The following is a 15,146-nucleotide window of genomic DNA, read 5'->3' as shown; positions in this document are numbered from 1 at the left end:
CACTTTCACGGAAACTGTTGACTAATTCTTCTGAGTGCCAGCCAGTTGCCCCCTGAAGGTCTTGCAGATAGGCAGTTGCAGGAGTGATCAGAGCATATTTGATTTTTCACTCTTAAGTTACCTTAGTAAAAGTAAATGATGCCGTTAAGCATGAGGAGGTTGTCAGGATTTTTATTCTGTGCACAACTGAAGCTACGCGTCCTCCTTAACTGGTCCATTGTGGTGTTATATTCCCTGAAAAATTTCCTCTTTAAAAATCTTCAGAATAAAGTTAGGCATTCCTCACAGTGTTCCTGTTTACTTTAGTCCATCTAAAAAGTCTATTGCATGTATGGCTTATTCATTCCCTGTTCAGTGCACATAGTCATTTAGTGTCCAAGCTTTGCTTACACACACATCTTTACTCATATATTCTCTTCTGCCTGACTTATCCTGTAAGTTGTCTTTATAGGGAAGAATTGTTGCCTTTCTGTACAGTCCAGTATTTTTTGTTCTTGTCAGTGATGATAATTGTAGATATGTTTGTATTCATGTTAATATTTGGGCTGTCTTCTTAATTTCCCCCCGCTCCCAACAGTAATCTGGAATCCTTCTTGTACGGCCTGCATGCCCTATTTAAAGGTGACTTCCGTATATCTTCAATTAGAGATGAATGGATCTTTGCTGACATGGAATTGCTGAGGAAAGTAGTGGTTCCTGGAATACGGATGTCACTTAAGCTACATCAGGTGAGAGATTACGCAGGAAGATATGTCCAGTTGTTTTTACTTCTGTGCCTTTGTTCCTTTAAAAATAAGGGGCTGGGAGATAGAAAAAAAGAGGAAGGGGATGAAAGGTATGTAATAGTGTTGGACAACTGAAAATGAGGGAGTATCATGTCTTTTGTTTTATTATAGCTTATCTGGAAGGTGATTATGGGGGAAAAGGGAATGCATTTTATGCTCAGAGCTTCAAAATTACATCAAATGTAGATAAGAGAACATGTCAAGCCCTGTTTCATATCCATATAGAGATAATTCCCTTATGAACAGCCTCTCTGATGTCTTCCCTCCCTCTTCCCCTCCCCTCATATATGTAACTGGCTTAAAAGGTTATAATTCAAAGCTGCACAGCCCTCTCCAGCTGTCCAATGGGAATTGTTTTTCTTGTTCTTTTTTCTTTGAAGTGTTGTAATAAACACTTTGCCATTACTTACTGATCCCATCAGTAAGGTTTCAGGTGCGAATAAGAAGGTTGCTCTTCAAATGCTGAAATTTGGGTCAGTTTCATGGTGAAGCAAGGCTGAAGATGAACATTCTCAAATTTTGTCCAGTGGATCTATTAACTAAGCTCAGCAAGTACGAGAAAGCATGTACTGAGTGATAATCACTCTGTGAGGGAGGGGAAAAGTGTTGATACTGAGAACAGATTGCTTGAAATTCATAGTAAGAGGCAAATCTTAGTTGCACTTTTTAAATAAAAAATAAAGTTGGATTCATTGCGGAGTCTAGAAGTCCCCCAAAGCTCGCAGTGATTGAATCAGCTCCATGTAACACAAACTCCCTGAATTTAGCAGAATGCTAAATTGCTAACAGATTGCTAATGCTCCTAAGTGTTAGGAGTACCTGTGGAATAATTACAAAATCATTGCCGAAACCAGCAGAAGTACCATTTCAACAGTTCTGAAGTGTTCTCAGTATATTTGGGTTACTGTGCAGAATGGGCTTGAATTAAGTCAGAGAATGAAAAGTGTGAAAAATAAAAGTATCTCTAACAATAGAAGTAGTGTTTTCTGAACATTATTGTATGAATCTATAAAGAGTGATTTTATTCACTTGCAGTGCAATAGCATATTGAGACTTAAGCCAGTGCTGGGAATTTAGATATTAACCACTATCCTTTTTAACCAGAAAATAATGTGATCTAATACTGAATTGACCTTGCGAATTTCATGTTTTTATTTGACTGGCAGTATTCTAAGTTGTGTGATAGTATCTGATGCTGAAATAGTCTGTCATCAATTATTACTGTGAACTTTTTAGTAGAAAATACAGATAAACTTTATTGGTTGTCTTCCTATTGCTATTTTCATATAATACAGTCTCAGTGAATAATCAGTGCTTTACTTAAGTGTATTCTGTAGTTGGAGGCTTGTGAACAAGCAAGAAGCTAAACCTAAAATGTTTCTGCAGGCAATATAAATAGATATAAATCTAGTGTGAAATTCAATTAGAAATTTAATTGAATCGATAACAGGCAGGTCCTTCCAATCATTTTGGTTTTAAGTTAAAATAGGAAGCGAACAGAACTAACCTGTTGGAAAAGAGGTCATCTTTAATAACGTTCTTTTGTAGGTGTCTGATGTTTTAGATGCCTGACTTTCTGTAATGTACTTAGCCTTTCAAGAGTTTGAGGTGTGAAATGTTTCATTTTTATATGCAGTTACATCTGAAATATTAATCGTATCTTCTTGAACATGTGTTCTTGGAAACAGGATCACTTCACTTCTCCAGATGAATATGATGATCCTTCTGTCCTTTATGAAGCCATAACAACCCATGAAGAAAATCTAGTTATAGCACATGAAGGGGACCCTGCCTGGCGGAGTGCAGTTCTTTCCAATTCTCCCTCCCTCCTTGCCCTGCGTCATGTGATGGATGATGGCACCAATGAATATAAAATCATTATGCTGAATAAGCGCTATCTCAGTTTTAGGGTCATTAAGGTAAGCTTTGTGCACATTCCACAATGTGACAGTATGTTATAGTTATTAAAATATACCATACCAAACTGCTGCTTCAAATCAAATCATTATTTTTTCATTACTGATCTGTCATTGCTAGGGCTGCTTCTTCTCATATAGTGGAAGTATTTAATCAGAAAACCAGTTGCTGACTTAAATATCTTATTTCTCAACCCATTCTTAGATTTGCTTTATTCTCACAGTTGCAGCCCATATCCATAAGTTCAGCCTTTTCAAGAAGTGAATATGAATGCTTGCAGTTCTGCAGTGCAGTATTAACATATGCTCCTGAAGGCCTAGGTGCAGCAAAGCCATCTTCTCACACTCTCGTCTCACTTCCTGACACAGCCTTTCTACTTGGCTTCTATCTGTCAACTCTTGCAGGTGAATAAGGAGTGTGTGCGTGGCCTGTGGGCAGGACAACAACAAGAGCTTGTCTTCCTGCGTAATCGTAATCCAGAAAGAGGAAGCATCCAAAACGCAAAACAAGCTCTGAGGAACATGATCAACTCCTCTTGTGACCAGCCAATTGGATATCCAATCTACGTCTCGCCTTTGACTACTTCCTATTCAGATAGTCATGAACAGCTTAAGGAGATTCTCGGGGGAGCTATCAGCTTAGGAAACATCAGAAATTTCATAGTGTCTACGTGGCACAGGTGAGCTGAGGAAATGTTTTCTCATTAGTATGTGTTCACGCTCTCATATTCCATTAACTAGTCTCGTACATGCCCAACACTGCACAATTTATAATATTCAGTAGCACAAAAATAAATAAGCCTTGGCTTTTCTTTCAGGCACATCTGTACCATATGGCAACTGCTTTGGTACAGGATTAATCTTCAAGGCATATAAGTAATAAGCCACAGACCATGTAAATGACAGCTCAGAAAAAACAGGATGGGAAGTCTAGATGCAAGAACTACAGCTTCTCATGTCAGGTCTGATAATGAGAGACAATGCAACTTCTGTGTTATTTTTTTTTCAGTACCATCACTTTTTTAGTCTATAATATCATCCTTACAGAATCAGGCCTATTTGGTAGGGTTCCTGTCTGGCAAACATTTAGCATGCAAGTGCCACTATTAATGTTGTTAGGGTATGCTCCTACATAGTAACTCAAGCTTTAGCTGTTGTTCAGAATTCCATGAGTGCTTATAAATACACTGTATGTCAGAGCCAGAACAAGTAACTGGAGTGATAATGTAATCCTCCCTCTACATGACCCCTCAGTAACCCAGTACAAACTCCTGCTGTGCTGTGTTTTATAGGCCATGAGAACTTTTACTGCACTTCTTGCCCCTGATGACTGTGGCTCCAAAAGCAACAGTAGCAGCAGCATGTGGCACTCAGAAATGCGTGTCCCAATGCCAGGAGCTGGTGCCATAGTTAGAACAGTCCTGTAGCTGTTCTGATGGGCATATTTACACTTAAACATCTACAGCATGTTGAAGTAGAATGTGCTGCTTCACCACACAATATGCCACACTTAGTACAGCCTGTGGTGTTTGTCTCCTATCACCATCTCTGTGTCCAACACGTGGATAAAATAACAGGTGAAAGTATGACACAGAACAGTATTTGGATCCAAGCTGTGTATGCTTTGGGATTCTGGATCTGAGGGGCAACTAAAATTGGAAAGGAGTGCTCAATGTATTTGAGTGTGACAGAAAGAAATGAATAATGACAGTAGGAATTGAAGGGAGGAGGAATGTGCCATGTTTTTTGTGTCCATCTGAAATTTATTAATGCAAACAAATGTGGTGAAAAGCCTGTAGGTACACTAGGAGATGTTGGCTAGCCTACTGTTCAAAATTTGCATGAGAACTTGTGATTCAAATAATTGCAGTGTGTACCTCAGACAACTGTGCATACGTTACTGATGGTAACAAGAAACCAGATATGGTAACAACTAAAAAAAACCCAAGAAACAGTCTTTTCCTGCTCATCTGAATATACAAAGGTTTTTTCAGTATAAAAATACACGACTGGTGTCCTAAGGAGCATAAATTTTACTAAACTGATACAAAATAACCAGGATCTTCTACCAGCATTTTATATTTACAATTTTATCACTTCATTGTACTTCAGAAGTGCCTTGATTTTTTTCAAAAGCTATTTTATATGAGACTCTGACTTATGATAAGTGGCTGTTCCTTGAATAGCTGTCATGAAGAAAAATGCAATCTCTTAGAAGCAGGATTTATACTTGCAAACCATATTCTGATAAAATAAAGTCAAGGTTTATCTGATTTTAGGGAACGCTGTCGATTGTACAGAGTAAAGCCTTTCGCTTTTCGTCATAAGGTATTTCTTAGAATCCTGATGATTAGAAGGCCTAACTTAATGTGTCAATTGCATTGTTTACAGACTAAGGAAAGGTTGTGGAGCTGGCTGCAATAGCGGTGGAAATATTGAAGATTCAGATGCTGGAGGTGGAGCTTCTTGCACAAGTAACAATGCAACTATTAATGAGTCACAGAGCAGCATGTCACAAGGAGGAGGGAATGCAACTACAGGGCAGGGACCTGGAGCAGTACAGCACCCTCCTGTTGCAGCTCATCCCACAACTCTTCCTGCAGCTCATCCACCAACTCATCCCTCCACTCTGGGTAAAGATAAAACAAAACAAAGCAAAAATTCTATACAAGTGCAATCCTATAGCCAGAACTGGCCTTTCAGGTCTTTGGATGAGACCTAAGTTAGAAGAAAAAGCAAACAAAAGTGACTTGATTATGTAGTGCTAACATCTGCTAGATTCATCTCAAACTACAGTGCTGTTTTATGCAATGCAAGTTTCCCAAACAGAACCCCTATTTGAGCAATAGGGTATAGTTGTGCTGGCAAAATAGATTAAATAACTTTTTATAACACATCTCTACAGATTGGTTCTCTTCTGTTTTATTGCCTGCAAATGCTAAGCTTGTCATTTTTTTGTTAATGTCTTTATATTTCTTATTTAAACAGTGGAATGGATTTTCTGCTTCCATAGTGTTTTAGCTGAATCCTATCCAAGAGTCCATAGTGATCTGTAGTTAGGGAGGTGGTAAACAGTAAAGCTGAGAAAGGTCTTTCCAAACACTGCCTTTTCTCACAGAGAATATAAAGGTGTATGTAATTGAACTTTTTTTTGTTACACAACTAAAGCAGGTCTGTCAGCTGTGGAGAGGTATCTACAAGTCCATAGTATAGGTAAAGCAATTACACTAATGCTCATAAGATAAACAGGAATTGCAGTTTATGTGCATTAAACTTTTCTGAATTTGTTTAGAATAAGCTTTTGCTCTAACAAATTTTCTGACTTAATCTTTGAACATCCAGTCAAGCATATTAAGAAAGAATATTTAGCATTTTGAAACATGGACATCTCTACCTGCCTGAATGACTTAAGTATGGGAAACTTAAGTGTTAATATTAAGAGACAAGTTTCTAATGTGGGAATAGCAAGGCCGAAGCATTTTTCCAAGCTACTTGTCTTGCAGCGGTTGTGAATTGAACAGAGTGTGGAATTCCAAGATAAGATGAATGGAATGTATTCAAATGCTCTGCTATATGAAGTGCAACAGAGATCTGTAGTACAGCTGTTTCACAAGTTATTATTAGACCCATCAGTTTTGTATCTAAGTGCTAAAACATTTGTGTGTCGGAAATCTAATGTGGGTGGGAGGCTTTATCAAACTCTCCTGATTCTGTATCTTTTACTTTTAGGCACCAGTCAGAGCTCTCACTCTGTGCAGTCAAGCCTTGTCAGACATTCCCCTGCCCGTGCCTCAGTAGCTAGCCATTCATCTTATTGCTATGGCAGTCGTCATTCATCTCTTCGCACATCCACAACAGGCTTTGTGCCTTGTCGTCGCTCTTCCACCAGTCAGATATCCCTTCGTAACCTCCCATCATCCATCCAGTCCCGCCTATCTATGGTGAACCAAATGGAACCTACTGGCCAGACTGGGGTCAGCGCGCAGCATGGACTGCCCTCTTCTAGCAGCTCCAGCCAAAGCATCCCAGCCTGTAAACAGCATGCCCTTGTGGGCTTTCTAGGGACAGAAGGAGGGAGTAATGCAACTGAAACTCAGTCAGGCGGTAATGCAAGCCCTGCAAATCAAATGCAAGCCAAAAAGGATGACGTTATTTACAGAATCCAGGTGAATAGTCCAGAAGAACAAGTTAACCTATGCTTCCACATGCTTTTGTTAGTGTTACCTTGTATGTTGTTGAAATCACTGCTTTTGTATACTGAAACATTCCTGACTCTGTATGTATTTAACTATTGTGCAGTCATATTTCGAGAACTGATATGAGGAGAAACTTTTCTGGACAACCAGCCTTCCTGCATGCTTAGACATCTCTGTTTACATTACTTCTATGTTTTGCTGTAGTGCATCTTTGAGAATGCAGGCTGAACTCGGTTCCACTTCACACTTAGTTTGCCTTTATTCACTACAACATGTAAAGCTAAACAGCTTCATTTGCAGGACAGGAAGCAACTAGCTTTCTTCTCATAAACTAAGTAGATTTTCCACAAAAGTTTAAAAATACTCACTTTCATATATATTTATTCTTTTGTTATTGCCCCAAGTCTGGGTTTACTGCATAGCAAACAGTACACCATTGACTAAGTTAATGATGGCAGCCTTACTCATTTTGTGAAAATCCAGAAATTTGTATTCTTGCTTGTTAGCCCCACATACATGTTTGCTAGTATATTAGTGGGAAATGTCAAGAAGTGTATTTAATAGGTTAGATCATAACAAAGGTGATTTCATTGCTGGTATCACTTCAGTGTAGAGTAATTCTTAGTAAACTGCATCATAGTGGGCAAAGTTAACAAATTAATTATACAGGTCTGTGCTTGGTAGCTTTTGTTTGAAGGCAAGGGCCCTTTTATGAAACTGCTTAATTACTCTGGTGAGGAGTCTACAGGTGAAGTTGACATGTGTCCTTGGATAGTGGACATCATGCGGTTCTCTCTATCCTTAAATAGGAAGAAGTTTTCAGGAGTTTTCTCCTGCTACCCTCCATGGAAAGGCCGGCTTATTTCAAAACACGGCGTGGGTGTCAACTAACCATACTAGTAGATAAATAGTTCTTCAGCCAAACAGTAAATTCTCTGAGACCATGTTTCTTAAGATATTCTGAAAGAAGTGATGAGCCAGTTTTAACAGCTCATCACTTAACTCTTCCCTGCTACTGGACCATGTGCTGCCAATGCTTATGCTACCCTGCCATGAGCCAGTGTAACTAAAAGAAGGGGTGGGAAAGAAAACCAGCAGTGAACTGGTATATTGTCAGCTGTGTCTGAAACCACAGCCTGATTTCCAATTTCTGTGCTGCTCAGGGTTTTTCTGAGCCTGGAGCTAGGGTTTCCAACACTGAAATTATACAGAAATGGATTTCTATGGGTTAAAGTCAGTTCTCTGGAAGTATGCAAAAGGTTTATCTGTTTCTTTTAAATTTTGACTGAACTAACAGTCAAAACTCAATTCCTACTTATAGTTAATGGATCCCAGTCAAGTACTGGAAGGGATCAACGTGTCAAAAAGGAAAGAGCTGCAGTGGCCAGATGAGGTGATACGGCTAAAAGCTGGAAGAAACAGCTGGAAAGACTGGAGTCCTCAGGAAGGCATGGAAGGCCATGTAAGTTTTGCTTTTAAGTTGACAAGCTAATTTTTAAAAAGGCAGTGTTTTGATTTGATGGCAGTCTGCCTAGATGTCAAGGCCAAAGATATATGTAGTAGTAATTTGGATCAGCAGCTGTCCTCTTAAGTCACTGTTGCTGGAAGAGCAAGTCTAGAATCCTAATCTGAAGCAGAAGGATATTTCTGCAGCTGTATCCAAAAGATGCAGGATGGTGATTCAAATGTTGTCAACCACCTCTCCTTCCTTGCCTTCTTCCAGCTCTTGTAAAGAGCTCTCAGGCAATGCGCTCATTCATCCAGCCGTCGTTTTCCTTTCCTTAAACTGTCAGTCATTGAGCAAATACGGAAGGTCAATTTAACAATGAGCCCTTAATTGAATGGTTAACAGTATTTGTTTTTAAATTAATCTGATGAAAATAGAGCCAAGTAAGATTGTCTTTAGATGTCCCTTTATTATATAATAGCTACATGATAGGCGTTTACTCTCCTTTAAGAAGGAAATCTGCTGTAACTAAAACTTGCGAAAGCCTGTGACTTGCAGCTACATCTCCCTTTCCCTAGGGGTCTTATATCTGCATTTTATAACAATTCACTGCATTAGTTAGAAAACCTATCTCCCAATTTAGACACTGTTTAGGAGGGGAGGGAAAAAAACCCCAGTTTTATCTTTCAGGCTTTTTGGGTTTTACTGAGGCAAACTTTTTTTTTAGACCTTTGTCTATAAAGATGCTCCAGTGAGTATTCTTTCAGTGATAAATAGTAAAAGGCAAGAGTCACTGACATTGTGTCCGCACTGGTACATCAGTACAACTGTATTTTCATTTGGAATATGTCGGTTCTGACAGTTCATAAGAATTTGCTTTGATTGCCTGCCTGCCTCAATTGGAGGCATTATTTATAAATTGGATTCAGGGGCTGGATTTTGCTGTCTGAAAGTCCACATCCACATCACTGTGGACGTTTGTGCAAACTTCAGGTAAGAAATGGCAATATGCTGATAACATACCTTGATGGTGTATGTATGTGAAGGAAGAGCCCTGGAAATAAATTCCTTCCATTAGTAGTTGTTATAGTTGACGGTCCACTTTTAAGATAGTAGAGTTACCTTGTAGGTAACACCTAGGAGTAGAATGCTGTTGTAAGCATTCATAGTTATGTTGGGTTTAGACATTATACTTGGAATTTCCTTGTTAGCTGTTGCAGATCAAGAATGTCGTAAAGATGGTGAATGTAAAGGGTTATATCGAAATATGTCCTGTTGCCTTGTATCATTGAACAGATTTTTTTCAGGAGTTTGAGAGTGTGTTTTGCAAATCGCAGCATGCTGACATGTTCAGTGATTGAAGTTACAGAAAGATTAATACAAGAGGATTTGAAGGTCAGAGTAAGCCACTGTTCTGAATACTTCTCATCTATTTTTGGTGCAGCATACTGGCAGGTTTTTTTAGAAAAGCGTCTTTTAACCTAAGAAGAAAGGGGGAAGCACCAGATTATCCTGTGTGTGATTAGGAGGAGAAGATTTAACTTGATGACATAGTTTCCACTGCCTGTGGTTAAACATACTAGTATCAGTAAAGCCGTTAGCTCTTAGGACAGTTTCTGATCCTGTGGCTGTGGTCTTTTCTGCAAACAGACAGAAATGATTCTTACCTGCTGAGATGCTGTTTATCAAGCAGTTACCAGCCAAACCTTGTGACAGTGCTCTTGGTATGAAGTTCAGCAGTAGGTTGTTTAAAATTCCTACATAGAAAAAAAATTTTTTCCTAACTTTGCTTTCTATTTTGCTGAGTATACAGTACAGTATTTATATTATACAAGACATTATATAATCATAGAATGTCCTGAGTTGGAGGGGACTCGCAAGGATCATCGAGTCCAACTCCTGTCCCTGCACAGGACAACCCCAAAATTTCACAGCATGTGTCTGAGGGCATTGTCCAAGTGCTTCTTGAATATTGTCAGGCTTGGCATCAAAATTTAGCAATCCTCTTTATATTGTAGCTACTTTTTCCAGGACTTTGAGATTAAGTTACACTCTGCATTTTTTCCGTAATACCTGACATTGGCAGGCAGAAGGACCCTTCCCCCCTACCCCAAGATTCTTATCACCTCTTGACTATCTACTGATACCATTTTGTGTGTTATAGGTCATTTATGGGTGTCAAATAAACACCAGTCATGATAGAAGAGATGGTAGAACTAAGCTGAGGGCGAGGAGGAAGGATGGGGATGGTTGCAGTGAGTTATTAATCTATGTTCAACTCTTGCATATACACAATTTTTAAGGAGCCACAATACCGATGCCTTTGGAGTCAGCCCATAGCTATCTCAAAGGCACCAGCTTTAAACTGGACAACAAGGATTTAGTACTTGGACTTTCTATGGAGCTGGCAATACTTAAAACCATGTTACTGGAGTATCCTTGTGGTTCCTTTGGGGACCCAGAAGTTAAGGGTGTAATTTTATGGAGGCAGGGTTATACAAGGGCCTGTATGGAAAATGGACATTCTGATGGTCAATATCAGGTGGATCCTGAGAAGCAGCAGATCAAAGTACCTGAATTCTGTACTTCCATACTGCAATTCCATACTGCCTTGGAACTACAGTAGTTCGTGGCACTGTTTCTGAAACCCCTCTGCTTTGTAACATTTTTTTCATTTTAAATTATCTTTGACTAATTTAATTTAAAAGATGAACCTTGTATTCACAGTGAGTAGGGAGCAGAATTAGGGCAAGGGATTTGACTTGGAGACCGTAGTTTACACCTAACTCCTAATAAACTACAGTTCTGTGCTATTATGTGCTGCACAACAGAGGCACTTTAAGCCTATTTCAGCTACAGCATCAAAATATCCCAAATCTATATATGTACATTTTTTTCAATTGTTACTAACTCTGCATGAGCTGTTTGGTTCTGATTTGGGTCAAGTTGTTTGCTCCTGCTGGCTGTTCTCAGGTAAGCTGTAGATTTCCAGCAAAACTGATGAGCAGCTTATCTGTGTCTGAAAAGAGCTGTCACTGAAAACTGAGCAACTAAGTCCACATAGCACTTACATTATTGCTCCTTTTACCCTTTAAAGGTCTTGAATTATCAGCCACAGCTTTGATATGGCAGCTGTCCCTATGGAACTTATGTTTTATTACACGGGTTGGTTTGTTTTGTTTTTCTTCCCCCCTCAGGTGATTCACCGCTGGGTGCCTTGCAGCAGAGATCCAAGTAGTCGGTCCCATATAGATAAAACCATCCTGCTGGTCCAAATCGAAGATAAATATGTTGCTGTTGTTGAAACTGGAGTCCTTGAACTTGGGGCTGAAGTGTAAATCTCTGAGACTGAAACTTCCCCTTCTCTAGTGGTTCAGAAGAGAGAAGGGTCCAGAAGAAGCAGCTCCCAGGACATGAAACTTCGGTCCAGTTGTAGGAAAGGACTGGAAATACAGATTTGTCTAAGTCACTTTCCCCAAATAAACAAGTGTAACAAATTTTTTAAGTTGTTAGCTGCTGAAGAAACATTTGCATGAAGGATAGATTTGTTGAGACATATCTTTTTGTTTATAAATTTTGTTCATGCATTGCGTAATGCTTTAAATCAACAAATTTTTCAGTTCTAAGATCAGAGCACCTCATATTTTTCTAATTGTTTTGCCAAAAATTGCCATGTCTTGTCACAGAGTGCGTGGAATTCATCCACCTTATTTTAAAGAAATTGACTACAAACCTTCAGTTTGGTGAAACAGTATAAGGGTTTCAGGTGTGGCAAGAAGAGACTGAACAGATGTATAGATTCTTATTCCTTATGAGCTAAACAGTAATGAGAACTGCACTAATTTTTTACAGCAATGCACTAAAAACAACCCTGAGATTGCTGAGAACATTTATTTATATATAAATATAAGTATATAAAATACCATTATTTAAATTGCCTTTGGGATTAATCCCCTCCCTCTCCATGTACATGTTGATGGTAAGGGCTGTGCCACGGGTTTGGTTCTATGTTCTGTATTTCATACAAGTGCATTTGCTGCATCCTCTTCACAATAAATGGTAAAATAACAAATACATAGAAAAGCACCTGAGTATCCCTGTACTACATCAGACTCTATTGTGGTGGCAGTGGTACTTCAAATCTGTATAACACGTCTAGCTTTAAAGTGGACCCCAATACGCTACCTTTCATCTGTCCTCCCTCCACTAGCCATGGCTACTTTGCTTCTTTACACCCAGAGCTGGCTATGCTGTTTCATTGGCTCTTCTCTGGCAGAGACAGTTGTGTGAGTTTTGTTAGGGGGAGGTGCAGGTCCGTGGTTTCTTCATGGATGCTTGAAGGTTTTTTTTGATTCCACCCAATTTAAAAGCAACAACAAAAACCCCCCAAAAAAACCAAAACAAAAAAACTTGACTTCACCCTTTAAAGAGCTTTTATAGAAGGCACAGCCCTAAACTTTTATCACTTTTACCACCTTGCCTTTTCTTTCCCTTTAGTCTTCATTCTTTTCTATGACTTGAATTTTATTTTCTGTGATTATATATTCTATGTAAGTGTAATTTGAGTATTTATAACTGTGAAGTTGAATTATTCATGTGTTACATATCCTAGGTTTTATTGTATTTTTTTTTTTAAAAGTGTGTATTCAGGGAAACAAGTAACTCAGAACTATCGTGGGAGTGTGAGAGGGAAACTGGTTTGTTCTTGACTTGCAGTTCCTATGACTCACTTCTCTTAATCCATAAGAAAACATGTACCTGTTGTGATTGTTTCCTGTTTCTGACCTGTAATTACATAGGACTCTGTAGGGAAACTGCACACAGTCCTAGCTTTTGGGAGCAGCCATCTTCTTCCCAGTCACCTCCGCTTCTCTATATGTAACGTAACCAGAAGAGGCTTCTGATATACTACAGAGGTTATTGTATTTCTCTGACATCAGGGAAACCTTGTCTCTTATGTACCTAATAGAAGAGTGAAATTACATGGGTTGAGAAAAAAAAAAAAAAAAACAAACACAAAACAAAGGAAGAAACAGCTGCCTAAGAAATATTGGTATTCTGAATCAAGTCACTGTATACCATCTAGCCATGAAAGGGTAAGTCTGTGTGCCTGGTAGCTAGTCAATTCTAGATGCTGTTCCCAGTGAACTATACTGGGACCTTGCTTACATCATATACTATGCAAACTTGTACTCCAAGTACTGTGCATCTTACAGTTGCATATTACTATTTGGTTTATGCATAAGCAGTCCCATTTAATCTTGGTACAAATGCACAGTTCTGGATCTGCTACCACTGAAATAATTTTGCTGTTCCATGCAGTTTATCATATGTGCATTTTATAGTGTAGTTGAATTCATCTCCTGCCTATCTGAAAATGCAGTACAGTAGGTGAACCTTCTTCAGCAGTCTGGTAATGTTGCTGTCAGGAATGAAGAAAATGTGCAAGTTTTGAATTGAAGGTGTTTTAGTTAAGGTTTTATTCTGTATCCTTCCCTTGAGTTAATTACAGTGTCTCCTGTATCACTAGGAATATTGCTTCATTTTAGAAAGAGGAATTTGTTTGAAAATAGGCCCCCATTTGATATTAGTTGCACGGGGTTTTTTTCTATACTGAAGTCTTGACATAAACAAATGACTGAAAAACAAAAGATACAGGTTTTTGGGGGTTGAGTTTTGGTTTTGGTTGGGTTTTTGTGTTAGTTGGTTTTTTGAGTGGGGTTTTTTGTCTTTTTCTCCAAAACTTGACTGAAGCAACTTTCAGTATGTTAACCCTGGCTCTGAACAATCTCTTTCACTCTCTTCAGGGCAAGATAATGAAAATGTCCATTGCTGGTAACAGACATGGTAGGAATTAATGGCTTGTTAGCATAAAAATTCTAGAGAATATGTAATTGCCTGGAATTAGATCAGCAAACAGCAGATGGGGAAAAGAAAGGCTTTCTTTAAGGAGCAAAGAGAATTGATGGATCTTTCTATTTCTTAAGGCTTTTGGTGTGTTGCCTTCAGGAGATGGATTGTAAGATTCATATATGATTTTATGTTGGTTTGTGCAAAGTTTATCGTGGTTTTCACTGTGCAAATGACAAAACCGTGTTTGTTTTCTTGTAAGTCTCCACAGGATAGATCTGTCCATGGAAACCTCTGTTCCAGATGGAGATAACGTCATCTTTTGTTTTCTTTTCTTTGGCCTTTGTCTTGAAGCGTAATATTTTTCTCCTGTTGTATGGAAAAGATGGGTATTTTCAAATTAGTTGTCAGTCCAGATGGAGCTCAGCATAGAGCAGATTTTTTTTTTTAATCTTTAATGAAAACCTGTGATAGATTAGTGTTTTAACTCTGTCCACTTGCCATAAGAACATTCCAGTTGAGTCCTGCTGTTTTAGCTTCCAGGTAGATCCCAATCTATTTTGTTTCTCTTGGATTGCTTTAGTGGTGGTATCTATGTGTACATACTTCGGACTTACTGCTCCCTGAAACAAATACTCAATTACAGAAAAGTGCTTGAAAACCCCACTAATCAGATTGCATTCATTAGTAAAAATGGCTGCTACTTAATTTTTTAAACCTCTTCCCATTTCACCTCCCTGTGAAATCTTTTTAAATGTTCTGATTAAAACAAACAAACAAAACCCTAAAACATGTATGTGACACCACTGATGACGCTTAGACTTCTGTGCCACATGCACTATGTGATACTTGCGATGAATTCTGGAGATCTCTCTCGTGATTTGGCGTTTATGAAATTATTTCAGAGTTTGAGGGAGAGCAAGGGGGGAGATGATGATTTATTTATTAAGTT

The 15,146-nt window shown here is 38.7% G+C and overlaps 1 protein-coding gene across 10 annotated transcripts in view; it reads left to right on the top strand.

The window, feature by feature from the left end:
• Positions 1-13,024, top strand: part of PCNX1 (pecanex 1) — an 88,427-nt gene extending 75,403 nt beyond the window's left edge. For all 10 annotated transcript variants that reach the window (XM_075105753.1, XM_075105754.1, XM_075105752.1 and 7 more), the window contains 7 exons: positions 578-728; positions 2,474-2,704; positions 3,107-3,381; positions 5,093-5,334; positions 6,431-6,867; positions 8,219-8,359; positions 11,542-13,024. In XM_075105753.1, the coding sequence (XP_074961854.1) occupies positions 578-728; positions 2,474-2,704; positions 3,107-3,381; positions 5,093-5,334; positions 6,431-6,867; positions 8,219-8,359; positions 11,542-11,682 (1,618 nt within the window). In that variant the 3' untranslated portion in view covers positions 11,683-13,024. The remainder of the gene's footprint in view (positions 1-577; positions 729-2,473; positions 2,705-3,106; positions 3,382-5,092; positions 5,335-6,430; positions 6,868-8,218; positions 8,360-11,541) is intronic.
• The last annotated feature ends 2,122 nt before the right edge of the window (positions 13,025-15,146 follow it).

Source organism: Phalacrocorax aristotelis, chromosome 10 (genome assembly GCF_949628215.1).
Source record: "Phalacrocorax aristotelis chromosome 10, bGulAri2.1, whole genome shotgun sequence".
Lineage (NCBI taxonomy): Eukaryota > Metazoa > Chordata > Aves > Suliformes > Phalacrocoracidae > Phalacrocorax > Phalacrocorax aristotelis.
This window is presented reverse-complemented; position numbering and strand designations above follow the sequence as displayed.